General features: G+C 44.4%; 1 protein-coding gene across 2 annotated transcripts in view; it reads left to right on the forward strand.

The window, feature by feature from the left end:
* Positions 1-10,134: 10,134 nt before the first annotated feature.
* Positions 10,135-27,756, forward strand: part of LOC103177682 (methylenetetrahydrofolate dehydrogenase (NADP+ dependent) 2 like) — a 63,844-nt gene continuing 46,222 nt past the window's right edge. The window contains exons 1-2 of one of the 2 annotated variants that reach the window (XM_007891969.2): positions 10,135-10,292; positions 26,118-26,302. In XM_007891969.2, coding sequence (XP_007890160.1) covers positions 10,180-10,292; positions 26,118-26,302 — 298 coding nt within the window. In that variant the 5' untranslated portion in view covers positions 10,135-10,179. The remainder of the gene's footprint in view (positions 10,293-26,117; positions 26,303-27,756) is intronic. The other variant, XM_007891970.2, reaches the window with a different exon arrangement.

The following is a 27,756-nucleotide window of genomic DNA, read 5'->3' on the forward strand; positions in this document are numbered from 1 at the left end:
GTCACTGCCACACACCGGCCCGGCCCGCCCGGCCCGGCCCGGCCCGCCCGGCACTCTCACTACCCCTAGCAACCACCCCTAGCAACTCACTCACTCACTCACTCACTCTCACTCACTCACTGTCACTCACTCTCACTCACTCACTGTCACTCACTCTCACTCACTGTCACTCACTCACTGACTGTCACTCACTCACTGACTGTCACTCACACTCACTCAATCACTCACTAACTCACTCACTGTCACTCAGTCTCACTCACTCACTGTCACTCACTCACTGTCACTCACTGTCACTCACTCACTGTCACTCACTCACACTCACTCAATCACTCACTAACTCACTGACTCACTCACTCACTATCACTCACTCTCACTCACTGTCACTCACTCACTGTCACTCACTATCACTCACTCACTGTCACTCACTCACTGTCACTCACTCAATCACTCACTAACTCACTGACTCACTCACTCACTATCACTCACTCTCACTCACTGTCACTCACTCACTGTCACTCACTATCACTGTCACTCACTGTCACTCACACTCACTCACTCACTGACTGTCACTCACTATCACTCACTCACTCACTGTCACTCACTCACTGACTGTCACTCACTGATTGTCACTCACACTCACTCAATCACTCACTAACTCACTCACTGTCACTCAGTCTCACTCACTCACTGTCACTCACTCACTGTCACTCACTCAATCACTCACTAACTCACTGACTCACTCACTCACTCACTCTCATTCACTCACTTATTCACTCACTGTCAAACACTGACTCACTCACTGTCACTCAGTGTCACTCACGCAATCACTCACTAACTCACTGTCACACAATCACTCACTAACTCACTGTCACACAATCACTCACTAACTCACTGACTGTCACTCACTCACTTTTTCACTCACTGTCACACTGACTCAGTCACTCAATGTCACTCTCACTGTCACTCACTGTCACTCACTCACTGTCACTCGCTCACTCAATCACTCACTGTCACTTACTTGCTCACTCACTCGCTGTCACTCACTCACTGTCACTCACTCACTCACCCACCTACCCACTTACTCACTCACTCACTTACTCACTCACTCTCTGTCATTCACTCTGTCCTCGCTGTCACTCTCTGTCACTCACTGTCACTCACTCTCTCACTCACCTACCCACTTACTCACTCACTCATTCACTCACTCACTCACTGTCACTCACTCCTTCACTCACACTCACTCTCACTTGCTCACTCACTCTCACTCACTCACTGTCACTTGCTCACTCACTACCCCTCTCTTCACTTATTCACTGTCACTCTCTGTCACTCACTCTCTTTCACTCACTCTCTGTCACTCTGTCTCTCACTCACTCTCTGCCACTCACTCTTGTCACTCACTCTCTGTCACTCACTTTCTGTCACTCACTCTGTCACTCACTCACTCACCCACCTACCCACTCACTCACTCACTCACTCACTCACTCACTCACTCACTCACTCAGTGTCACTCGCTGTCACTCACTGTCACTCGTCACTCTGTCACTCATTCAATGTCACTCACTCACTGACTATCACTCACTGTCACTCACTCACTGTCACTCACTGACTCTCTGTCAGTCACTACCCCTCTCTGTTCATTCACTGTCACTCACTGTCACTCACTCACTCACTCTCTCACCTACCCACTCACTCACTCACTCACTCACTCACTCACTCACTCACTCACTCACTCACTCACTCACTCACTCACTCACTCACTCACTGTCACTCACTCACTCCCTCACTCCCTCCCTCACTCCTTCACTCACTCACTCTCTCACTGTCACTTACTTGCTCACTCACTCACTCTCACTCACTCATTCACTCACTGACTCTCTCACTCACTACCCCTCTCTGTTCACTCATTCACTGTCACTCTCTGTCACTCACTCTCTTTCACTCACTCTCTGTCACTCTGTCTCTCACTCACTCTCTGCCACTCACTCTTGTCACTCACTCTCTGTCACTCACTTTCTGTCACTCACTCTGTCACTCACTCACCCACCTACCCACTCACTCACTCACTCACTCACTCACTCACTCACTCACTCACTCACTGTCACTCAGTGTCACTCGCTGTCACTCACTCACTCACTCACTCGTCACTCTGTCACTCATTCAATGTCACTCACTCACTGACTATCACTCACTGTCACTCACTGACTGTCACTCACTCGTTCACTCACTCACTGTCACTCAATCACTCACTCGCTGTCACTTAGTTGCTCACTGTCACTCGCTCAATCACTCAATCACTCACTCACTGTCATTTACTTGCTCACTCACTCACTGTCACTCACTCACTGTCATTCACTCACTATCACTCACTCACTGTCACTCACTCACTCACTCTCTCACCTACTCACTCACTCACTCACTCACTCACTCACTCACTCACTCACTCACTCACTGTCACTCACTCACTCCCTCACTCCCTCCCTCACTCCTTCACTCACTCACTCTCTCACTGTCACTTACTTGCTCATTCACTCACTCTCACTCACTCATTCACTCACTGACTCTCTCACTCACTACCCCTCTCTGTTCACTCATTCACTGTCACTCTCTGTCACTCACTCTCTTTCACTCACTCTCTGTCACTCTGTCTCTCACTCACTCTCTGCCACTCACTCTTGTCACTCACTCTCTGTCACTCACTTTCTGTCACTCACTCTGTCACTCACTCACCCACCTACCCACTCACTCACTCACTCACTCACTCACTCACTCACTCACTCACTCACTCACTGTCACTCAGTGTCACTCGCTGTCACTCACTCACTCACTCACTCGTCACTCTGTCACTCATTCAATGTCACTCACTCACTGACTATTCACTCACTGTCACTCACTGACTGTCACTCACTCGTTCACTCACTCACTGTCACTCAATCACTCACTCGCTGTCACTTAGTTGCTCACTGTCACTCGCTCAATCACTCAATCACTCACTCACTGTCATTTACTTGCTCACTCACTCACTGTCACTCACTCACTGTCATTCACTCACTATCACTCACTCACTGTCACTCACTGTCACTCGCTCACTCACTCTCACTCACTCACTGTCACTCTGTCACTCATTGTCACTCTGTCACTCACTCATTGTCACTCTCTGTCACTCACTCACTGTCACTCGCTGTCACTCACTGTCACTCATTGTCACTCTCTTTCACTCACTCATTGTCACTCTCTTTCACTCACTCAATCAGTCACTCAATGTCACTCATTCACTGTCACCCACTCACTCACTCAATCTCTCACTCACTCTGTGTCACTCACTCTGTGTCATTCACTCTGTCACTCACTCTCTGTCACTCACTCACTCACTCACTCACTCACCCACCCACCCACCCACTGACTCACTCACTCACTGTCACTCACTCTCCCACTTACCTACCCACTTACTCACTCACTCACTCACTCACTCACTCACTCACTCACTCACTCACTCACTGTCACTCAGTGTCACTCGCTGTCACTCACTCACTCACTGTCACTCGTCACTCTGTCACTCATTCAATGTCACTCACTCACTGACTATCACTCACTGTCACTCACTGACTGTCACTCACTCGTTCACTCACTCACTGTCACTCAATCACTCACTCGCTGTCACTTAGTTGCTCACTGTCACTCGCTCAATCACTCAATCACTCACTCACTGTCATTTACTTGCTCACTCACTCACTGTCACTCACTCACTGTCATTCACTCACTATCACTCACTCACTGTCACTCACTCACTCACTCTCTCACCTACCCACTCACTCACTCACTCACTCACTCACTCACTCACTCACTCACTCACTCACTCACTCACTGTCACTCACTCACTCCCTCACTCCCTCCCTCACTCCTTCACTCACTCACTCTCTCACTGTCACTTACTTGCTCACTCACTCACTCTCACTCACTCATTCACTCACTGACTCTCTCACTCACTACCCCTCTCTGTTCACTCATTCACTGTCACTCTCTGTCACTCACTCTCTTTCACTCACTCTCTGTCACTCTGTCTCTCACTCACTCTCTGCCACTCACTCTTGTCACTCACTCTCTGTCACTCACTTTCTGTCACTCACTCTGTCACTCACTCACCCACCTACCCACTCACTCACTCACTCACTCACTCACTCACTCACTCACTCACTCACTCACTGTCACTCAGTGTCACTCGCTGTCACTCACTCACTCACTCACTCGTCACTCTGTCACTCATTCAATGTCACTCACTCACTGACTATCACTCACTGTCACTCACTGACTGTCACTCACTCGTTCACTCACTCACTGTCACTCAATCACTCACTCGCTGTCACTTAGTTGCTCACTGTCACTCGCTCAATCACTCAATCACTCACTCACTGTCATTTACTTGCTCACTCACTCACTGTCACTCACTCACTGTCATTCACTCACTATCACTCACTCACTGTCACTCACTGTCACTCGCTCACTCACTCTCACTCACTCACTGTCACTCTGTCACTCATTGTCACTCTGTCACTCACTCATTGTCACTCTCTGTCACTCACTCACTGTCACTCGCTGTCACTCACTGTCACTCATTGTCACTCTCTTTCACTCACTCATTGTCACTCTCTTTCACTCACTCAATCAGTCACTCAATGTCACTCATTCACTGTCACCCACTCACTCACTCAATCTCTCACTCACTCTGTGTCACTCACTCTGTGTCATTCACTCTGTCACTCACTCTCTGTCACTCACTCACTCACTCACTCACTCACCCACCCACCCACCCACTGACTCACTCACTCACTGTCACTCACTCTCCCACTTACCTACCCACTTACTCACTCACTCACTCACTCACTCACTCACTCACTCACTCACTCACTCACTCACTCACTGTCACTCAGTGTCACTCGCTGTCACTCACTCACTCACTGTCACTCGTCACTCTGTCACTCATTCAATGTCACTCACTCACTGACTATCACTCACTGTCACTCACTGACTGTCACTCACTCGTTCACTCACTCACTGTCACTCAATCACTCACTCGCTGTCACTTAGTTGCTCACTGTCACTCGCTCAATCACTCAATCACTCACTCACTGTCATTTACTTGCTCACTCACTCACTGTCACTCACTCACTGTCATTCACTCACTATCACTCACTCACTGTCACTCACTGTCACTCGCTCACTCACTCTCACTCACTCACTGTCACTCTGTCACTCATTGTCACTCTGTCACTCACTCATTGTCACTCTCTGTCACTCACTCACTGTCACTCGCTGTCACTCACTGTCACTCATTGTCACTCTCTTTCACTCACTCATTGTCACTCTCTTTCACTCACTCAATCAGTCACTCAATGTCACTCATTCACTGTCACCCACTCACTCACTCAATCTCTCACTCACTCTGTGTCACTCACTCTGTGTCATTCACTCTGTCACTCACTCTCTGTCACTCACTCACTCACTCACTCACTCACTCACTCACCCACCCACTGACTCACTCACTCACTGTCACTCACTCTCCCACTTACCTACCCACTTACTCACTTACTCACTCACTTACTTACTCATTCACTCACTCACTCACTCACTCATTCACTCATTGTCAATCACTCTTTCACTCACTCACTCTCTGTCACTCACGCTCTGTCACTCACTGTCACTCATTGATCACTCACTCACTGTCACTCACTCACAGTCACACCCTCACTCACTGTCACTCACTCATTCACTCACAGTCACGCACTCACTCACTCACTGTTACTCACTCAAACTATCATTCACTCACTCACTGTCACTCACTGTCACTTACTTGCTCACTCACTCACTGTCACTCACTCACTGTCACTCCCTCCCTCACTCATTCATTCACTCACTGTCCTCACTCCCTCACTCACTGTCACTCACTCACTCACTCATTGTCACTCTGTCATTCATTCACTCAGTGTCTCTTACTGTCACTCACTGACTCACTCACTGACTGTCACCCATTGACTGTCACTCACTGACTGTCACTCACTGACTCACTCACTCACTCCCTCACTCACTCACTGACTGTCACTCACTGTCACTCACTCACTCACTCACTCATTCTCTATCATTCACTCTGTCCCTCGCTGTCACATTCTGTCACTCACTGTCACTCACTGTCACTCACTCACTCTCTCTCACTCACTCGCTGTCACTCTCTGTCACTCACTCATTGTCACTCTCTGTCACTCACTCACTGTCACTCGCTGTCACTCACTCACTCACTCACTCACTCACTCACTCACTCACTCACTCACTCACTGTCACTCACTCATTGTCACTCTCTTTCACTCACTCATTGTCACTCTCTTTTACTCACTCACTCACTCAGTCACTCAATGTCACTCATTCACTGTCACCCACTCGCTCACTCACTCACTCACTCACTCACTCATCCCGTACACTGGGCCAACAAGTGGGACATGAGGGTGGATGCCCCCAAGTGTAGAATCATGGTTCTGCACGGCCAGAGGGAAGACATCACGGGAATTGACTGGAAGATACAAGGTGGTATCAGTCCCAATGACTCTTATCAGTACATCAGGGTCGTGGTGGGCACCAGCTTCAGCCTGGATATTGTCCTGAGAAATGGCGAAGGGCATTCTGGTCATCCGTCTTCAAGGACAGCAAGGTCCCAACTCTGATCCAGCTTGTGGCATACAAGACCTGTGTGCAAACAGTCCTTCTTTATGGAGTGGAAAGTCTTTCTCGGACCCATTAGCAAAGTTCAGGATCAAGCAGTGAAGTGAATTTGTGGCAAATACAGGAAGTGGCTGTAGGGAGGGAGGTCTCCAGCCTACACTCACCCTGGAGGCAGAATTGGCTTCACGGCAGCATGTCTATTTGCAGACAGCTGACGGTGGCAATGCTCTCATGCATGTCATGCTGAGATGTGTTGCCCACAGCTGAACTGGCTCCAAGGTGACAATGTCTGGCTAAGGGATGTCAGAATTGATCCAGTCCTCTGACAGTCTCGGTAGTTCGTTCCTGAGCCAGGCGGGTCCGCAGTGTTCCAGGCCTCACAGTCAGCCTGGCTCATCGGCAGGATCTGGAAGAGCAAACCAGTTACTGGGAGCATGGAGTCATCCCACTCAGCTCCTGTTAACCCTGCAAGCCAGAGCCCTAACGGGTAGGGTGGTCCGAGCTGGACAAGCAGTAGAAAAGTTTGCCGGACAGCAATATCAATAGCAAGCTATGTGGTTTTAGCTGGTTAGACTCCAGCATCATCCCAAAGCACAATCTGGGGTCCACAAGTCTTGGCTCTAGCTAACCTGTGCCTAACACTTTCCAGAATTAGGTAAGCAGGTGCATCCCTTCAGGAGAGAGTGCACATTCTATTCCAACAATCTATCTCTTTCCATGTGTTGGTGGGATGCATGGAATTCTCAGCTTGATTTGGATATTCTTAAGCATAGTGATGGGTTTCCTCATGTGTCACACACCCGGATGACCAAAACAAAATACAATTTGCAAAGGCACAAGCATCACTTGTGCATTCACAATTCAATGCAAAATGAGACTTGGTACATCCATCGATGAAATAAGTGTGAACATATGACTTGTGAAAAAAATTGCATGATGCCATTTTATGCATCACTGGCAACTACGCTGTCTTATTCCTATACAGCGGTATGGTTGTCTGCTTCACCATCTGTTTGTCGCTATTATCACTGCTGGATGCCACAAAGCAACAAAATATTCCCAGCATTGTATAGTAATCTTCCTCCTGTGAAATCAAAACATCGCATTCTCATTTTCAGAATGCCGAATGTGCATTCTATGACTATCCCTTGTAGGAATATGCATCCCCACCAGACCTCTGCTGCAGTTAGGATTTAGGGGCAGGACACAGAAGCCATGAGCTACAACTTTAGTCTGTGACTTCTGTCATCTGCCAAAAGATAGAAAGTTATTAATTAAAACGACACCTGCATGAAGGTAACAGGCAATTAGCCACCACCACGACTCATTCCTTAAATCTCCATCTCAATTCGAATTTGCAAGAATAAATGAGCCGTGGCTATTGCCAAGAAAGTTGGCACACTCGTTTTGGATTATATTGTGGCCAGGGCATAACACACACCTGTACCATAACATCTCGTGCAACTTATTAATTCTCTTGGACTGGAAAGTTCTGGATTCAAATCCAGTTGAGTTCATTCAGCCATTAACCCTCGGCTCATAGTAGACCCCCCCCCCCCCCAGCTTGAGAAGGGAAGAAAATAGTCTTTGTTCCTATGCCTGAACGCTCTCTTGTGATCTTATGGAAATGTGCATGTGTGTAGGATAAAGTTCTAGGGCTGAGCTAGTTCTAAGTGGCATGACTGTCAACGTCCAGTTGGCTCACAGTGGTAGAAAGTCTCCCAAAATGACTTTAGTATCAGCAGATGTAGAGATAGTCAAGAACCTCATGTGCAGTGGAGCCTAATGCACAGTCCCTAAGAATGAGTACCCAGATCCTATCCCAATCAATTGTGTTCTAATCTCTCTTGTTGAAAGGCAGTATTTGGAGCCCAGGACCCTTTCCCCATCTTACCCCCCACCCCCCCCCCCCCCCCCCCCACTCCCACAACAAAACAAATCACCCAGCTCAGAGTAGTGTTGGTAAACGTGGTCTACACCTGACCACCAGGTTTGGTAAACGCCCACCTGTTAACATTTACAATGTAAGCAAAACCCGCTCTGCAACAATGCCAGCACGCTGGATGCGGAGCTCAGGCTATGATCAGAATACAGTTGCAGTCGTTGCAAATGAAAGGGTACCTATAGGAAACAGGATTGTAGTTTGTTTGGAACTAGAATATTTAAGCAATGTTGTGGGTGTGAAAAGCACTTTTGGTTCATAAAAGTCAAATTCTGTTTTCTTTATGCAATGAATATTTTACACCTTGTGTCACCATAGTTATACAGTAGTCGTTTTGTAACTAAATTACTTGTAGCAAAGTAAACGTAATAGGGAGTCCTGAGAATTTGTTGTCTTGGTGGCTGTGACAAATTGAAAATGTAAACCTTATTTTTTTTAAAAAAAGGGATTATTTTAAATTAATTTAAATGTATAAAGTATTTTTTTTCTACTACAGCAATAAATTGCATTTACGTAGCGACTTTTGTGTTGGGCGGAGATGAAGGTCTTGCAATGGAGCTGGGGTTTGGAGGGCAAGGAGGGTGGTGATGGGAGCATTTCCAGATTGGGCTAGAAGATGTAATGGATTTTAAGTAACTATTATGGGATGTTTAATGGTTTTATTTTGATTCTTTGATGTTATTAACATTTTTAAAATGCTTGTGAAGTTCAATAATTCGCCTGCTGTGCTTGAAGGTTTTCTTATCGCATGCTAACACCAGTGTCTGTGTGAATCCAACAGCTACGCAAAGGATAGTGGAGTGAGAGCTAAATCCCCTTTGCTCAATGATAGCAAGAAAAGTCATTATTGCAATTCAGAAAATCTGGGGGGAAAATTGGGCAATGTTCAGCTTTGGAGTGTTCATACCAATGTGTGGCTTGCCTGTGATCGCATAACTGGCTTATAAATTTACCTAAATGAAATGCAAACCCTGGAGTACCTGCACCTCGCCCCTCCTTTGCCTCCTTTAAGGCCCGTCTCAATCGTCTTTCGGTTTGGACCGTTCCTTCAGTCATCTTCCCATCTTCACCTCCTTTGCCCACCATCCCTCTTGCCTCCAACCCCTAGTTTGTTTGCAAACCCTTTATTATCCAGGGCCTTGGGACTTCCTCCCGACGTGAAAGGTGCTTTATATTGTAAACTTCACACAAGTCGTCACAATTGGGACCACTTATTTAATATTCTATGGGTTATCCAAAGTACGAATTATGTCAAACTTGCATAGAGCATAAACTCTTGAAAGGGACTTGAGCAGCTGTGTGGCAGGGATCATACGATTTACACAGATCAGACTTACGCGAGTTTTACTGCAAATGCAATTTGTGGTGGCAGTTGCAAAGGTGGTGCAATTGCTGTAACCTGCGCTGTGCTGTCCAATCCTGCTCAATGCAGTGGATGCTCTGCTCCTCCCCCTGGCCCTCTCCCTGTCTGTCTCTCTGCCCTGTTGGCTGCCTGGCTGGTTGGCTGGTTGGCTGTTGCCTGGGATGTCATGGCGCTGCCAGTGTCTCTCTGCTCCCCTCTCCGGGTGGTTGTGTCCAGGCTGCTGTGGGGAGGTCGCGGAGCCCCGCTGGCAGGAGGACATCTGCACAGCAGCGGCTGCAGGTAAGGTGATGAGTGGTCCTGATGCTTGTGCAGAGCAGAGCAGAGCTGGGCAGTGCAGGGCAGGGTAGTGCAGGACTGGGCAGTGCAGGGCAGTGCAGTGCAGGGCAGGGTAGTGCAGGACTGGGCAGTGCAGGGCAGTGCAGTGCAGGGCAGGGTAGTGCAGGACTGGGCAGTGCAGGGCAGTGCAGTGCAGGGCAGGGTAGTGCAGGACTGGGCAGTGCAGTGCAGGGCTGGGCAGTGCAGGGCAGAGCAGTGCAGGGCTGGGCAGTGCAGGACTGGGCAGTGCAGTGCTGGGCAGTGCAGGGCAGTGCTGGGCAGTGCAGGGCAGTGCTGGGATGCGCGGCTGAGGGGAACTTGACTTGACAGCCCGCAGCTCACGGCAATTTATTATTGCAGAAGATGAACAAAAAAAAAACCCCAAAGAGCCCTGACGTGCAAACACGACGATCAGTGAAACACTGCAGCAGCTGCAGCGATCCAGTCATTGCAAACGTGCACACCGGGTACATGTCTGCACCGTGAGCTGGGAAGGGGAATTTATTGGCTGACTTTGGAAAACCTGGGCATGAGGATCAGCTCGTATGTTTGCATAATACAGCAAGTGTGTGATAGTGATAGTAGAGAGAGAGAGAGAGAGAGTGTGTGAGAGACCTCTACTGGAGAGATGCAGAGGCTATAACCTGATGCTTATTTTTCAACAGTCTCTTCCTCATTTTGATCTTTCATTTTTTTTTTGATCCTTAGGCTCTTAACAATTCCATGATTTTAAATAGGTTGGCATTTCTTGGGTCCATTTACTCCTGAGAAATGTCTTTTGTAAAATATTTTGCAAAGTGTCGAGAGCCTTAACCGCCTGCGTATCTTTTAAAACCCGTGGGTACGATGGAATATTTATCTATCTCATGATGCAAGGCAACCCAAAGCGGAAAGGACATTGAGATTATCAGCCTGTCCATGCACGCGTAAAGAGTTGGTACTCGTTTCCTGAATTTACTTTTTTCAAACCCGTGACCAATCTCTGATTTTTCAACTTCTAATAGAGCACTGGTATTATAAGATAAAATGAGTATTATAAAAGACATGATAAATTATACTTCCGTTTGGTATAGGGCTTTTATGTTAAGAGACGTCTCAAATTTTTTCATGGGATTTACTGTAAAGTACAGTGTGATATATTTTGTAAGCAAACGCACCAGTCAATTTGTATTGAGCACTGTCCCGTGGAGTCCTGTAGCTCAGTGGTTGGAGCACTCGCCTCGCAAGCGAGAGACCTGGGTTCAATTCCGGTCAGGGCGAAACATTGGGAAAGTTTCCTTACTCCACACGATTAATAATAATCCCTCAGGAAAAAAAATAATAAATTGGTCATTTCAATCCACGACTGTTTGTGGGACACTGCTGTGCGCAATTGGCTGCCGCGTTTCGCCCACAAATATACGGTCAATTCACTTTACAGTCTATTCTGTGAAGCGCTTTGAGACGTCGAGAAGACGTGAAAAGTGCTATATCAAATGCAAGGATTATTATTATTACCACAAACACCCAGGAATTGAATGACCAAATTTATGTTGGAAATTGTTGGTGTGAACAGCAGGAGAAACTTCCTTTATGTTTAAAATAGTGTGCTAGGATCTCTAGTGTTTTACCATAGCACTATGCTGGAGTGTCAGACCAATTTATGACTATGGAGCAAAAACAGAAGTCGCTGGGAACATTCAGCAGGTCAGGCAGCATCTATGGAGAAAGGAAAGTGAGTCAATGTTTGGGGTCCACGACTCTTCGTCAGAACTGGTGCATGTTCGGAGAGAGAGGCTTTTAAGGACTAACAAAGAAGGGGGAGGCAGGGCAAGGAAGACAAAGGAAAAAATGGGGTAGAGGGCAGGGGATGATGGGTTAAATAGGTATTAATGATACAAAACAAAGGGGGGATTACAGGGGATTATCTATATTTGAATTAGAGTCCATTCAGCTTCATAGCAACTCTCTTCCCATTGTGAGTCCAGTTTGCATTCCCTCTTTCCATCTCCTTTCTGGAAGATAATGACTTGTTTCTTCTTTCCACTGGAATACGTTTCCACGTGTACTGGTTCCTCACTTTGTGCAAGTTGCCTTTCTCCATATTTACCTTGGATCGCTATTCTTAAGTATTATTAAATGTCCCTTTTCCCTGCTTGGCCTGAAGCAACAGTTTCTTTGTGACATTTTTAATAATAATAATAATAATTTTCACACCTCTCTGACATCCTTGGCAGTACACAAGAAAAAGCTTCTGTTAGATGATCATAACCTCCTCCATGGTTTCCTTGTCTACCCTCATAGTTACCTCAGTTTTATCAATAATCCTGGACTCTCAGACATTGGGCCTAGGCAGTGTGAGGAACTTGCCCAGAAAGCGCCTCGAGCGTCAGGAAACATTAATAGGATCCTCGTTAAGCCTTTCAATGTTGAGCTTATCCTCCTTGAACGACATCGCCAAGCAGTCCATAGCATGTACCACAAGTACCATACCATTGATTGGTGTTAGAACTACTCAGTGCCTATATTGATCATAACTTCTCAATTACTGCACCTCAGAAACTGAGAGCAACCAACACAATAAGACAAAAAAAGGTATGTATTTGCCTCACCTTGATGATTATTTTAGGTGTGGTGTACTCTGTAGGCAAGACTTGCGTCAGCTTGGCTCAGAGGTAGCACTCTCGCCTCTGAGTCAGAAGGTTGTGCGTTCAATTCCCACATTGAGATTTGGACTCACATAGTCTAAGGTGTCACTCCAATGCAGTGTTGGGGGTTGTGCTTTATTGTCAAAGATGCCGTTCTTCAGATGAGATATTAAACCGAGGCCCGGCCGCCTGTTCACTTGGATGTAAAAGATTCTATGGCACTATCTGTAAACAGAAGGGAGTTCCTAGTCAACAATCCCCAAATAAAATTGGTGATTTGTTTCATGGCTGTTTGTGGGATATTGCTATGTACAATTGGGCTGCTGGATTTGCTTACAAATATCTAGTCACTTCAGTTCACAGTAAATCCTCTGAAGCGCTTTGAGACCTCCTTCCAACATGATAAGGCGCTACACCAAATGCAAGGATTATTATTGTGCTGCAACTATGTGTATTCATCCTGAACTGATTCAGAAAGGAAAAAAATGTGTAAAATGATTGACCTCAGTACTTTGGCAAATGTAATATTTTTCTTTATTAATTGGCATAATGGATTCAAGTCACAATGTGTACTCTTAATTGCAGAGTACACTATATGGTCTTTGTCTGGACTAGAATGNTTTTTTTGCACTGTGGCAGATAATAATTGAATAGAGCACTAGTTATGCTTGATCTGGCTATCATGTACGACCTTCTGAGAATGTTTATGATTTGACATAGGAAACTTTCTGAAGCAGTAAACACAACTGCGAGAGATTGATGGTGGTTCAGGCTAACTTCCATTTATTGTCCAAAAGTCTAATTCAGTTCATTCATGACTAGCAGCAAAAATCTCACTATTCACATATGCACCATCAGGAAAACCTTTTAAAAGAGTATATATTTTTTTCCAATCTACACTGTGACTGGATCTGTAAAGATAGTCACGAAGAAGATTGGAGGATAACCCCTCAACTTGTATGTTTTGCAGTTTTCAAAAATCTTACCAATACAAAGCTTTATGTGGCTATGTGCTGGCCTGCTATAATAATAATCCTTGCATTTGATATAGCGCTTTTCACGTCAGGAGGACGTCCCAAAGCGCTTCACAGAACACACTGTAAAGTGAATTGACTGTATATTTGTGGGCGAACGCGGCAGCCAATTGCGCACAGCAATGTCCCACAAACAGTCATGGATTGAAAATGACCAATTTATTATTGTTTTTGGTTTTGGAGGGATTATTATTAGGCTCTGTGTGGAGTAAGGAAACTTGCCCAAGGTTTCGCCCTCTGCCTGGAATTGAACTCAGGTCTCTCGCTTGCAAAGCGAGTGCTCAACCACTGAGCTACAGGACTCCACATGCTATAAAGAAGGAATAATACAATTTGGCTGAAAATATGACATATGGTTTATATATTCAGTACAAGGTACATATGCATTACACGTTCTTAACATGGAGGCTTCAGAGTATAATCTTGTTGAACACAATAATTTAGCTTCCAAGTGTAAAAACAAAAGCATAAAACATGTTACAATATAACAATTATAGGAATCAAGGTTATTTTTATATCCGGCAATATCACAAGCATTCAAGTCTCAACAAGTTTCTTTCAGTGTTTCGAAGTCAATTTAAAACAATGGCTTCATAATTCTCCTTATTCATGAGCTAAGTAAGCATTGATATAATATTAATGGCATTGTATGAAAACCAACATACAGTGCATAGTGCCAGACCTAACAATGCTTTTTGAAGTCTACTCCGTTTTGGTACATTCTGGCTAGAATTCATAGCACACTTTGTTGCATAATCATTTTTGATATTATAATAATAATCCTTGCATTTGCTTGAAACGGAGTTTCGGGGTGTAGTGCTTTGAGACGGCCCCCTGATGCAATAAGAAGCTATACCAAATTCAAGGATTATTATTATTATATATTATTATTATTGGAACATGTTGTGTCCATTTTCAACTAATGGAGGGATGTTTATCCGATCAGTCTGGATAGGATTTGAAGGCAGATTTTGAAGGTGAAAGGATAATGGCTTTAATCGTTCCACCATCTGCTGTGCTTTTCTGCTGTCTGTTGTGCCAGCATATTTTCTTCTCTTCACATCTAGTATATTGTATATGAGTACTATTCTGGATGATGGGTGTAAAATCATGTCTTTTGTGCGATACCTTGTGTGGGTCTGAAATGCTGTACACTGCCCAGCACCTTGGGATGTCCTCCCAACGTGAAAGGCACTAATACAAATGTAATCTTGTTGTTGTTGCTGTTGTTGTTGTCGTATGAAGATAGAATGCGGGGGAGGGGCAGAAGAGTGTTAAATCCTGCCGCAGCACAAGTTTAGTAACGTACATTTATAGTTAACTGGGCCTGTATCTCAGTAAAAATTACCAAAGCAAAAACTTCTTAGTATTTTCATTTTTCAATGTTCCTCAATCAGTATATTTCTGCCGTAAAATATAATCAATTCACTTTAGAGTATATTCTGTAAAGCGCTTTGAGTCATCTTGTAGATGTGATAAGGCGCTATATAAAATGCAAGTAGTATTATTATCATTATTATTGTTGTTAGTATACAGGATCAAATTGGAATATTTGTTAGCCAGGCTAAATGCTAACGTATAATGTCATGAACCCAAGCAGCAAATGTGAAATGAGAACTTTTTTTGGTTAGGATACAATACTGGGTATCTGGAGTGATGTGGATTTGTAACTGGTTATAAAGGGAGGGAAGCAGAGTGCAATTGTTAAAGGAGATAGATCAAAATAAGAGTATTGACCTGAAATTGAAAGTAGTTTTACTTTACTTTAAATTTGAGGACACCAACTTTATGGTGAACTGCAATAAGGAGTTCAACAAGTAAGGGTGCACCTTACCTGATCACCATTAAATGAAGTTGAATACAGACAAATGCAGGTTACTGTATGTAGGAAGTAAAAGTGAGAAATATACATATTCCAGAGACGGGATAGAAAGAGGAAGCTACACGTGATCTAGTGAGTCTACGTTTGGTCAATTTCTCATTATCAAAATTGTGTGTGGCAGCAATAAATAAGACAAACGGGTGGCTGGGCTGCATTGTGGAGTCCTGTAGCTCAGTGGTTAGAGCACTCGCTTTGCAAGCGAGAGACCTGAGTTCAATTCCAGGCAGAGGGCGAAACCTTGGGCAAGTTTCCTTACTCCACACAGAGCCTAATAATAATCCCTCCAAAAAAACAAAAAAATAATAAATTGGTCATTTTCAATCCATGACTGTTTGTGGGACATTGCTGTGCGCAATTGGCTGCCGCGTTCGCCCACAAATATACAGTCAATTCACTTTACAGTATATTCTGTGAAGCGCTTTGGGACGTCCTCCTGACGTGAAAAGCGCTATATCAAATGCAAGGATTATTATTATTATTCCCAAATCACTGAGCTCTTGAAGTCGTGCTCAAACAACAACAACAAGATTACATTTGTATAGTTCCTTTCACATTGGGAGGATGTCCCAAAGCCCTGGACAGTGTACAGCATTTCAGACCTGAGCTGGAGTCAGGGGAGAGAGGGGAGGGGAAGGGGGGGTGATCGATGGTATGGTCGAAGAGGAGAGTTTTGAGGTGGGACTTGAAGGAGGCTAAGGAGGGGGTGAGGCAGAGTGATTAGGGGATGGAATTCCAGAGGTTGGGAGCAGAGTGGCTGAAGGCTCTCCCACCAATGGTGGGGCGGGTGGGTCGGGGGGCGTGGAGCAGGCCGGAGCAGGCCGAGCAGAAGGAGCGGACGGGTTGGTAGGGGTTTAGGAGGTCGCAGAGGTAGGGTGGGGCGAGGCCATGGAGGGCTTTGGAGGTGAGGACCATGATCTTGAACTGGATCCTCTGAAGGATAGGGAACCAATGGAGTTGGGCGAGAATGGGGTAGATGGGGTCACGGAGTTTGGTGCGGGAGAGGACACGGGCTGCAGAGTTCTGGATTATCCGCAGTCTGTGGAGAGAGGAGTCGGGAAGGCCGACAAGCAGGACGTTTGCCTAGTTGAACCTGGAGGTGATGAAGGCATGAACAAGAGTTTCAGCGGTCTGAGGGGTGAGGTAGTGGCAAAGTATTATGGAGGTGAGGGAAGGCAGGTGTACTTATCATGGCTTGGATGTGGGGAAGAAAAGACAGTCAAGGGTCGAACAAGACCCCTAGGTTCCTGACTGGCTTGGTGAGTTGAAGTGTGCAACCATGGAGGTTGATGCTGCCAGAGCCTGAGGTGCTGAGGTACAGAGCCCTGGGAGACGCCAAATGTGACAGTGCGGGGGCTGGAGGAGAAGCCGTTAGAGCCAACAAAGTGGAGATGGTGAGAGAGATAGGAATCAAACCAGGCAAGGGCAGGTCCATGAAGATTGAGTAAAACGGAGAGGGGGTGTACGAGGATGGAGTGGTCGACAGTGTCGAAGGCAGCAGAGAGGTCGAGGAGAACAAGGAGGCAGAGGGAGCCCTGATCACAGATGTTCAGAATGTCACTAGTGACTTTGACCAGGGCTGTTTCCGTGCTGTGGGCAGCGCGAAAGCCGGATTGGAAGGGTTCAAAGAGGGAATGGCAAGAGAGAAAGGAGCGGAGTTGGGACCCGACAACTCGTTCCAGGACCTTGGAGAGGAATGGGAGGTTAGAGACGGGGCAGTAGCTGGAGAGTAGGGATGGGTCCAGGGAAGATTTTTTCAGGATGGGGGTGATGACGGCTGTTTTTGGGGTGGGAACTGAACCGGTGGATAAGGAGAGGTTGATGACGTCGGTCAGGAGAGGGCCCAGAAGGTGGAGCTGGGAGATGAGGAGAGAGGTGGGAATGGGATCGAGGGAGCAGGTGGTGGGTTTGAGCTTGCGAACAATCGTGGAGAGGGAGGAGGGAGAAATAGGGTCGAAGGAGTATAGGGGGGGATGCGTGGGGGGTGGATCATGAGGAAGAGGTGATGTGGGGGTGGCGGTGGACAGGGCAGAGGTGGCTGAACATATCCCCTCGATTTTGGTTTCGAGGAAATCCAGCATCTCCTCACAGTTGGAGTTTGCATACAGTGCTGCATAAGTTGTACTGTGCTATGGTTAGACTGCCCCTAGAGTATCAGATACAGTCTTAGGTCCTGTGACATAGTGATTATTAATAATATAAAGGAGGAGAATGATGATCCTTAGTGTTAGAGGGATGAGCTATTAGCAATGACTGATAAGCTAGGACTCTCCAGCCTGGAAAATAGATGCTTTAGAAGGGCTGTTATAGAGATATACAAGATGCTAAATGGGATTGTGAAGATGAACCCAGAAAGTGCTTTTAGATATGGCAATTCGGGGACTATAAGAGAGAACAGGTTTAGGGCTGTGACTTTAAGAGTTACCAGGAAGTTTTTCAGGTTTCCAGGAAGGATGGTGGAGGCCAGGGCACAGGACTCATTTAAAATGCAGATTGGTGCTATGATGGGGGTACGGTATAGGATGGTTGTTTTGAAGGATGAGATCGGATGGGATAAAAAGGCCTCCTTCATCCAAACCAATCTTGTGATCTTGTGAAAAAGCTGTGCTCCTGGTGTCAGTGAAATATACAGTCTGATGACAACACTGAGAATGCTGTCAGGGTGGCGGAGGGTATGATCCCCTGGCTCGTTGTCAGACTCCTCCACTGTGAGGACTCTGGGATGCTACCCCGCGTGAAGGGCGCTATGTAAATGCCAGTAAATGTTGTTATTGGTATTCCTCAGATACATCCGTGTGTTTTCTAATGATGTGTAATACATTTCTAAATTTAAACTGCGTGTTAGGCCCCTCAGATCATGGGAAGGTGGCTTTTATAATCCAATCAGGACAGAACACTCACACTAAAAAAATGGAACTGACCTCTGTAAACGTGTCCCTTTTGTACGTTTCCCTTGTTTATCCCTGCCTCACTCCCACTGTAACACAACTGTATGGTCCAATGTCTTCTGTGCTGTAGCATTCTATGATACTAATTTAGAGAAGTGTTTGAGAGCACCTCCTACACAGTAAATTTGGCAATGTTTTGGCTTCACATATTATCGCAGTAAATGCACGGAAAACCTGACCTTTAAAGATTAGAAAGTTTCAATAAAAGTTGAACCTTTTATTGAATCTTAAGGTTTTTTTAAAATGATATTCCCACTGGCCTTTTACAAACAGTAAAAGATTAACCAGGATTTAGAATATCCAGGAATTAGCAGGGCTTTGCATATACTGTATCTACAGGTGTGTAGTCAATGAGCTCAGCATTTACTAGCAATTACCTCAAGCAAGACAAACATCAAGTTGGCATCACTCTTCTGTTACCATGTTAACCAGTGCTTGGAGAGAACTGAAGCATGCAAATATTCGACATAAATTTATCTAACAAACAATTGTGCATTGCCGGAGGTGCCGTCTCTTGGATGAGACCTTAAACCGATGTTGTGTTGCCTGTTCATGTGGATGTTAAAGACCCCATGGCTCCCATGGCACTATTTAAAAAGAAAAGGGAATATCTCCAGGTGTCTTAGCGAACAAATACATCACAATACAAAAGTTACATTTATACAGCGCCTCCTGGATGGAGTTCCAGAGAGTAGGGGCAGATACACTGAAAGCCTGATTGCCGAGGGTGGGGCGGGGATGTGAAGCCTTCTGAGTAGAGGGAATGACTGGGTTGGTAAGGTCTGAGGAGGTCGCAGAGATAGGGTAGGTCAAGGTCAAGACCATATTCAAGACTGTGGTTGATAGATTTCTAAAGGATAGAGGGATTAAGGAATATGGGGATAGGACGGTAAATAATCTTATTAAATGGCGGGGCAGGCTCAAGGGTCTGAATGGCCTACTCCTGTTCCTATGTCTTATGGTCTTATGGAGGGATTTAAAAGATAGGACAAGGATCTTGAACCTGATCTACTGGCGGATCTGCTGGCGGATGGGAAATCAGTGGAGCCGGGTGAGGATGGATGTGACAGGCTCATGAGCCTGGTGTGGGAAAGGACATGAGCTGCAGAGTTCTGGATTGTGAAGGGAAGAGGTGGGGAGTCCAGTGAGCCTAGCCTGGCAGTAATGAATGTGTGGATAAAATTGGTCATTGGCTTCATGGCTGTTGGAACAACAACAACAACTTGCATTTATATAGTGCCCTTCATGCGCTATATAAATGCAGAGTCTCGGAGCGCTTAACTGTGGCAGAACCTGACACCGAGGCTGGGGAAGGGAGGGGGTAACTGTAAGCACTGTCGAAGAAGAAGGACATTACTGTGCTCAATTGGGATAGTGCATTTGCCTGCAATTACACAGTCACTCCACAGTAAATCTTGTGAAGAACTTTGACACACCCTTCCGGGGTGAGTAAAGGTTAGCATGAGGATCTTGTACCAAATCAATATACCAAATGTGCTTTACCAATGCAAGGCGTAGTTATTCGTATTTGATGATATTTGATTATGACTTGAAACTAGCAACTTCAATTTTCTCAGACTGAGGCCACAGCTTGGAACATCTTACCTCTGGAGACAGTTTGGAGAAGAGCAAGAAGAATGATCTGAGAACTTTGAGCTTTAAGGCAACTCACAGAGTTTAAATTGTTTTTATTCAAGAAAAAAAAGATTGAGGAAGGATGTGTTCAGTGGCACTCTGGAATGCTACCCTGTGTGAGGAATGCCACATAAAATACAAGTTGTTCTTTCAATTGTTGAGAAGGGGAGATGCAATCAGAGCAAATTAACTTGAACTGTAAGAACAGAAAAAGAGGAATTTTAATTAACAAATCTTTCGTAACATGGAATATTGGAGGGACACTCTCCACTTTCTCTCTCTCTTCTCCCTCCTCCCTCTTTCTCTCTCCCCTTCTCTCTCACCTAATCTCTTGCAAAGGTAGGAGCCGGAGCAATTTAAAAAAGAGCAGAATACACACCTGAATAGTTGTACAGATGAGTACATTGTAGATGGAGATGGTTAAATGCGTAAACATGATGATGTGAGCTGCTGGGTCACAAAAGTACAGAAATGAACTGACGGAAGATATTCTAGAAATATTGCAGATCTTCCTTCCAGAGCCATATCCGGCCCACCAAATAATTCTATCCGGCTCTCATTGCGTCTAGCAATAGAAAAAATGATAGTTCGTTCAGTCCCAGAAAGTCGTACAAATTTCGCATTTGAATCTGACCGGGAACATCAGCCAATTACACTGCTTAGTTGTGCACACGCTCCCTTAAGCGTTGAATCAGGCTGACGTCAGAAATGTAAGGATCGGCAAATTTTCAAATGCGCGCGGTAACCGCGGCAATACTTTTTACTGAAGAGGACGTTAATTTGAAATGAGCTTATCAAAGAAGCGGAAAGTGGACGCTGAAGGCTGAATATTCAACAAAGAATGGACTTCTAAATATTGTTTTACCAATGTGGGTGGAAAAGCTGTGTGCTTAATTTGCAAAGAGAGTGTGGCAGTGCTCAAAGACTACAACTTGAATCGCCATTTTGAGAGCAAACATGCTTGCAAATATAAGAATGTTTCTGCCGAAGAAAAAGGAAAGAAAGCTGATGAGATGTTTGTTCGAATGCAAAAAGAGCAAAGCATTTTCACGAAACAATTTGCATTGCATGATGAGTTTACAAGAGTGAGTTACATGATTGCACACAAAATCACCAAGAACAGCAAACCATTCTCTGAAGGAGAATTTATAAAGGAATGTATGGTTGACTCTGCCTCGATTTTACGCCGAGACAAGAAAAAACAGTTTGAGAACATTAGCTTGTCAAGACGAACTATTGTGAGATGGGTCAAGGATATCTCTGAGAGTTACAAAATAAAATAAGCAATTTTGCATGTTTTTCACTGGTACTCGATGAGAGTTGTGATGTCAAAGACACAGTCCAGTTGATAATTTTTATTTGAGATATCACCAAACATTTTGAGCTTACAGAAGAATTAGCATCAATGCAGTCAATGAAAGATACGACAACTAGAGAAGACTTTTTGGAGACAGTATCTTAAAAGTGTATCTTAAAATTAGGAGTTGTGTAAAAAAAATTGGTGAATGTGACCACCGATGGAAGCCCAAATCTGACAGGCAAAAATGTTGGGTTACTGAAAAGAATTCAAGATCAAGTCAAGGAAACAAATCCAGAACAGAATATTGTTTTTCTACACTGCGTTATCCACCAAGAGGTCCTCTGTAAGAGTGTTCTAAAACTAAGCAATGTCATGGACACAGTTACGAAAGTGGTCAACCACGTTCGAGCAAGAGGATTAAACCACAGCAATTTGTAACTCTGCTCAAGGAATTGGAATCCGAGCACACGGATGTTCTGTATCGCACAAATGTAAGATGGCTTAGTTTTGGAAAGGTCTTGAAAAGAGTGTGGGAACTGAGAACAGAGATTGATTGATTTTTGGGCATGAAACAAAAAGATTTGGATTTCCCACAGCTGAATGATGTGAATTGGCTCTCTGATTTCGCATTTGAAGTTGATATCATAGGCCACATGAATGAACTGAATTCAAAACTGCAACAGAAGGGAGCCTTTGTGCACGATTTGTATTGCAGTGTCAAGTCATTTATGACAAAATTATTTATTTTATCGTGTCAGATAGTAAACAGGCAGTTCGCCCACATTCCAACATTGCAGCAGATTACTGTGTGCGATCAAAGCCTTAAAAAGTATAGTTTGTCTCTACTTGACTTATATGCTGAATTTTCTCGCCGATTCCAGGATTTCAATTTGATCGAAAATGACCTGTCTTTGGTTTCTTCACCTTTCTCATTTGATGTTGACAGAGCCCCATTTGACCTCCAACTCGAGCTTATTGACCTGCAGTGTGATCCATTGCTTGCGGAGCAATTCAAATCAGTGCCGCTTCCCAGTTTTTACACCTCTCTTAATGAATATACCTTTCCAAAAATAAAGGCTCATGCCTGGAGGATACTTGTGCTGTTTGGATCAACATACATATGCGACGAGACATTTTCTGTGATGAAATTCAATAAATTAAAACATAGATCTGTGATGACTGATGACCACCTTGCAGCAGTACTCCACATTGCAACAACGGAGACAATGCCTGACTTCAACATGTCTGGTTAACGCACATCAGCGCTTTCATTCTTCCCATTAACTGAGCTTCTCACATTCTCATCAATATGTGAATAAATGAATAAATATTGAATAAATGTCTGCTCAATTAGTTGTTTTTACTTAACCTAATTTTAATGAATGTCAATTATATAGACTTTATTTTATGCACGTACATTTTATTTTATGTACGTAAGACTTGATTTTGAACTATTATTAAGCATTTGCATCCATATTAAGTGTGTTGCCCTTGAAGCTTACCAAAACTCGTGAAGTGGCCCGCCAACCAAAATAATTGCCCACCCCTGCTCTAGAGGTTGAATTGATCCCTATTCTTTGACTTTAACTCCTTTACTCTATAACTAGCTTCTCTCTCTATAAAACTAAGAACTCCATTTGCTTTGTTATAGTCTTGTCTACTTGCATTCACACATTTAAAGGACCTTGATATTTCCAATCTATTAGGAATATTACCATTTTGGGTACATGTCCCTTCCGGCCAGGAAGGATATGTACCCTAAATGGTAATGTTCTTAACAGATGGTAATATTTTATCAGTTTATCCTTCTTTGTCCTTTTTTGAACAGGGTTGCTTTGTTAACCGCTCAAGGTCCTCTGGCACAATATTCCTTTCTAAAGTTGGAAAATTATGGTCAGAACCTCCACTATCTGGAGGATAGAGATACAATATTTAAAATTCTGAAGGAATTCATTAAGGTGGATGTTTAAGCTGTTTCCTCTTGTTGGTGAGTCCAAAGTGAGGGAGCATAAATGTAGGCTAGCAAATAGCAGATCTAAAGGGGAGTTTAGGAGGAATCTCTTGACACAGAGTGTGGTGAGAATGTGAAACTCACTGTCAAAAGCTATGATTGAAGCAAAATGTATTAACACATTAAAGAGAAAAGTTGATGCAGATAATGAGGGAGGGGGAAAGGGTGGGTGGAGGCTCATGTGAGGTCTAAACACTATCACAAACTAGTTGAACTGTTGTCGTGTTATAATCTCATCTAATTCTACATGTCTTCCCTGCCCTCCCTCCTCCATCTTCTACAATGTTTACCATCTGGAAAGGGTGACTTTTCACTTTTGAGTTCCACTGACATTTTCAATTCCATTTCCACTTTGATAACCTATAGTTGCAAATTTTGTGAAAATAAAGGCACAATAATTAATAAGCAACTGAGCATTACTTCATTCTTAATAATACATTTGTTACATTCCTTCCCAACTTTCAAAGATGCTTGTACAGGCCTTTACAGTTACATTTTATGATAATTGCCAGTCATTATCATACTCCCTGTTACCTAATCTCCCTTTTTGGAGATGAAGGATGCTGTAGTATAACAACAACATCTTGTGTTTATATAATACCCTTCACGTGGGGCAGCATCTCGGAGCGAGTAGTACTACTGTTTATTTTGCAGTTAGTTGCAGCAGTACTTGCACCAAAATATCTGTTTATATATAATAAAATGCTATTTTAGTTAAGAAAGAAATGTCTGACACCTGTGGAAGCTTATCACCATTGAGTCCTGCAATTCAGTGGTTAGAGCATTCGCTTTGCAAGTGAAAGACCTGGGTTCGATTCCCGGCAGGGCAAAATGTTGGGCAAATTTCTTTACTCCACACACCTCTGTTTAACTAGCAGTAGATAGGAACCCGGTTGTTAGTCGATTGGCAGATTGCTTTTCCGGGGGTAAGAATTACTTTAAAAAAATTGGTCACTCAATCCATAGCTGTTTGTGGGACACTGCTGTGTGCAATTGGCTGCTGTGTTTTGCCCACAAAATATACAGTCAATTCACTTTACAGTACATTGTGTGAAGCGCTTTGAGACTTCTCAAAGACATGATAAGGCACTATATCAAATGCAAGGATTATTATTATTATTATTACTATGCTTAAGAGTATCCAAAGAGTATCCAAACCCACCTAAACATGGAAATTCCAGTGTCTGCAATAGAATACTCCATTCCAGACACAGTTTAAAACAGGTGGTTGCTCAGCCAGCAGTTTCTTTGATTGTTAAAGCAACAATCTGGACGTTTCCAACAGTAAAGTTCTTTTATTTGTTTACTGATGGATTTCCATTGATAAAGGAAACTCATGTTTTCAGCCATGTGTCAGTATATTTAAACCTGGCATTTGGGTTAAGCTCTGGTACCACTGGGAAAAGAGCCAAGTGTGTAACTCTGGCTGATATACAAATACCAGAAGTATCTGTTTGCTATTTAAAAATAACAAGTGACAATTGGAATAAATATATGACGACACAATTATGTTCTGTACTGACTCCACGGTTGATGAATGAAGTGCCCTGGCTGTGTAGACTAGTTATTGAATCTATAAATCTCTAAGGCTTTTTCGCCCACAAAATATACAGTCAATTCACTTTACAGTATATTCTGTGAAGCGCTTTCTCGAAGACGTGATAAGGCACTATATCAAATGCAAGGATTATTATTGTTATAAGTAATGCAATGTATTTTATTTGGAGTCTAGCCCCTCGTCCCAAGGAAAGCAGTTGCTTTTTAAGTATTTTGAGCGGCAATTTGCAGATGTGCTTCTTCGCGGTCAAGAATTATACAGGAATAATGGACACTTGGCAAGGGGGAGGCAAGCACCCAAGATTTGTGGAACCTTTCCCCAGGAGAAGAAAGTGGAGTCAATTATCTTTTGGAGAGGAGAGAAAATTATCATGAGAAAGGCACTGACTTCTGGGAAAGATGACTTTGGAATGCAAAATACAGGATGAGGAAGTTGTGAGTGTGAGCTGCAAAAGGGAAATTAAACTGGGGCATTGCAGACCAGAAAGGGCAGATTCACAGAGAGAGGGGTGTTCATTGTAGAATTCTTTGTCACTTCTACCTCCCCCCCATTATCGCTGTCACTCACTTTGGCCATTCTCTGACAACAAGCCACATGACAAAATTCTTAGAAACAGTAAAAATAATATAGAGGCATATCTGTAGCGTTGAACTCAACATCTGAAGAACAACTGGGGCAAATTCAGAGCCTGTGCAGCAGAGAGCGTTGCAGTAATGGCATGCATGCTGGACTTTGTAAGTCATCTTAAATCATCTAACCACATCTATCACAGCTTCGTTCTTTCTCTTTGTTCTCAGGCAAGCAGCAACTGTTATCTTGGGGACCGAACTGGCTAAGCAGATTCACAAAGAGATTGAGAGAGATGTGAAACAGTGGGTGGCAGGTGGCAACCAGCGACCTCAGCTTAGTGTCGTCTTGGTGGGAAATGATCCTGCCAGTCACTCGTATGTCAAGAACAAGATCAAAGCAGCTGCGGCAGTAGGTAAAGAGAGGCACCGCATGACCTAAGAGATCTATATCAGTAACCTTCATCGCTGCTGTTAAATGTCACATCTAGAATGTAGGGTGCAGCCCACTACTCTTGAAGTACATTAGAAGCAGCTTAAGCCAGGCACACCGGGGCTGGGCGTTTTGTCCGGCTTAAGCGGCATCCGAAGCTAACTGAATTTCTCTTACCTCACCAGCAGAGGAGCAGCAGCGGCACGGCCCTGCTTCCTTTGCCATTCCCATTGGATAGGAAGGGGACCAATTAGCGGCAGCTCCGAGGTGATTGACAGCCTGCAGCGGCTTGCGAATGTTTGGGCTCCACCCATTCAACCATTCACAATCAATTGTGATTTGACTCCTCCTATTCCCTCCCTTGTTTCTTCCCCATTCCTCTGCCCTCCTCAATGATTGACAGCCCGAATCCGCTTGTGAATTGCTGGAGTCCGCTATCAATCAATGAATCAATGAATCAATGAATCAATCAATCAATCATAATTTGACTCCTCCCATCTCCAACCCTGAGCCGCTCGGGGCTGAGTGGATCCGCTCGAGACACAGAAGGGCCAAGTGAGTGCATTCAGCGACTTGCGTGGCATCTTGTCTGGATTAAGTGGATTTTTGTCTGAATTACTCGACATATATAAAACAGGTAAGAATACAAATGAATTGGTACCGGGTGTTTTGTTCGATTTACCCAGCATCCAGAGTTAACCGGCGTCCGGCTAAAGCGGATTCCTCTGTATCTCTCTTTTTATAAATTTTCATTGCTAACCTTCTTTCACCTCCATTGGTGGGCAGGCCTTCAGCCACTCTGCCCCCACCCTCAGGAATTCCATCCCACAGTCCCTCCACCTTGCCCCCTCCATTGCCCACTTCAAGACCCGCCTCAAGACCCTCCTCTTTGACTGTGCCTTTGATCACCCTCCTTCCCTCCACCCTCCCTGATCCCGACCTCGCTCGGGTCCGAAACACTGATAGTCCAACGCCTTGGGATGTCCTCCCGACATGAAAGACGCTATACAAATGTAATTTTGTTGTTGTTTCAGCCTCAGATTGGGACTTTGAACTCACAGTCAAGGTATTCTGGGAGTCCTACATTGTCAAGGGTGTCATCCTTTCAATGATAAGTTAGATGTTAAACCAACATCCTTTCTGTCTGTTCAAGTAGATATGGAAGATCCCGGTGTCCTGGTCAACAATGATATAGATATAATTGGTCATTTACTTCATAACTGTATTTGCGCAAAATTGGCTGCTGCATTTGCCTAAAAAATACACTGTGACTGCACTTTACAGTGAATAATAATAAGCCTTACATTTGGAATAGACTCATCTTGGGATTTCAAATTCGCAGTCTAGGTTGACTCTCCAATGCGGTGTTCGGATATGTCCATTGTTTGAGTTGCTATCCTTCAGATGGGACGTTAAACCTGTTCAGGTGGATATAAA

The sequence above is a fragment of the Callorhinchus milii genome, unplaced genomic scaffold (genome assembly GCF_018977255.1).
Source record: "Callorhinchus milii isolate IMCB2004 unplaced genomic scaffold, IMCB_Cmil_1.0 Scaffold1, whole genome shotgun sequence".
NCBI lineage: Eukaryota > Metazoa > Chordata > Chondrichthyes > Chimaeriformes > Callorhinchidae > Callorhinchus > Callorhinchus milii.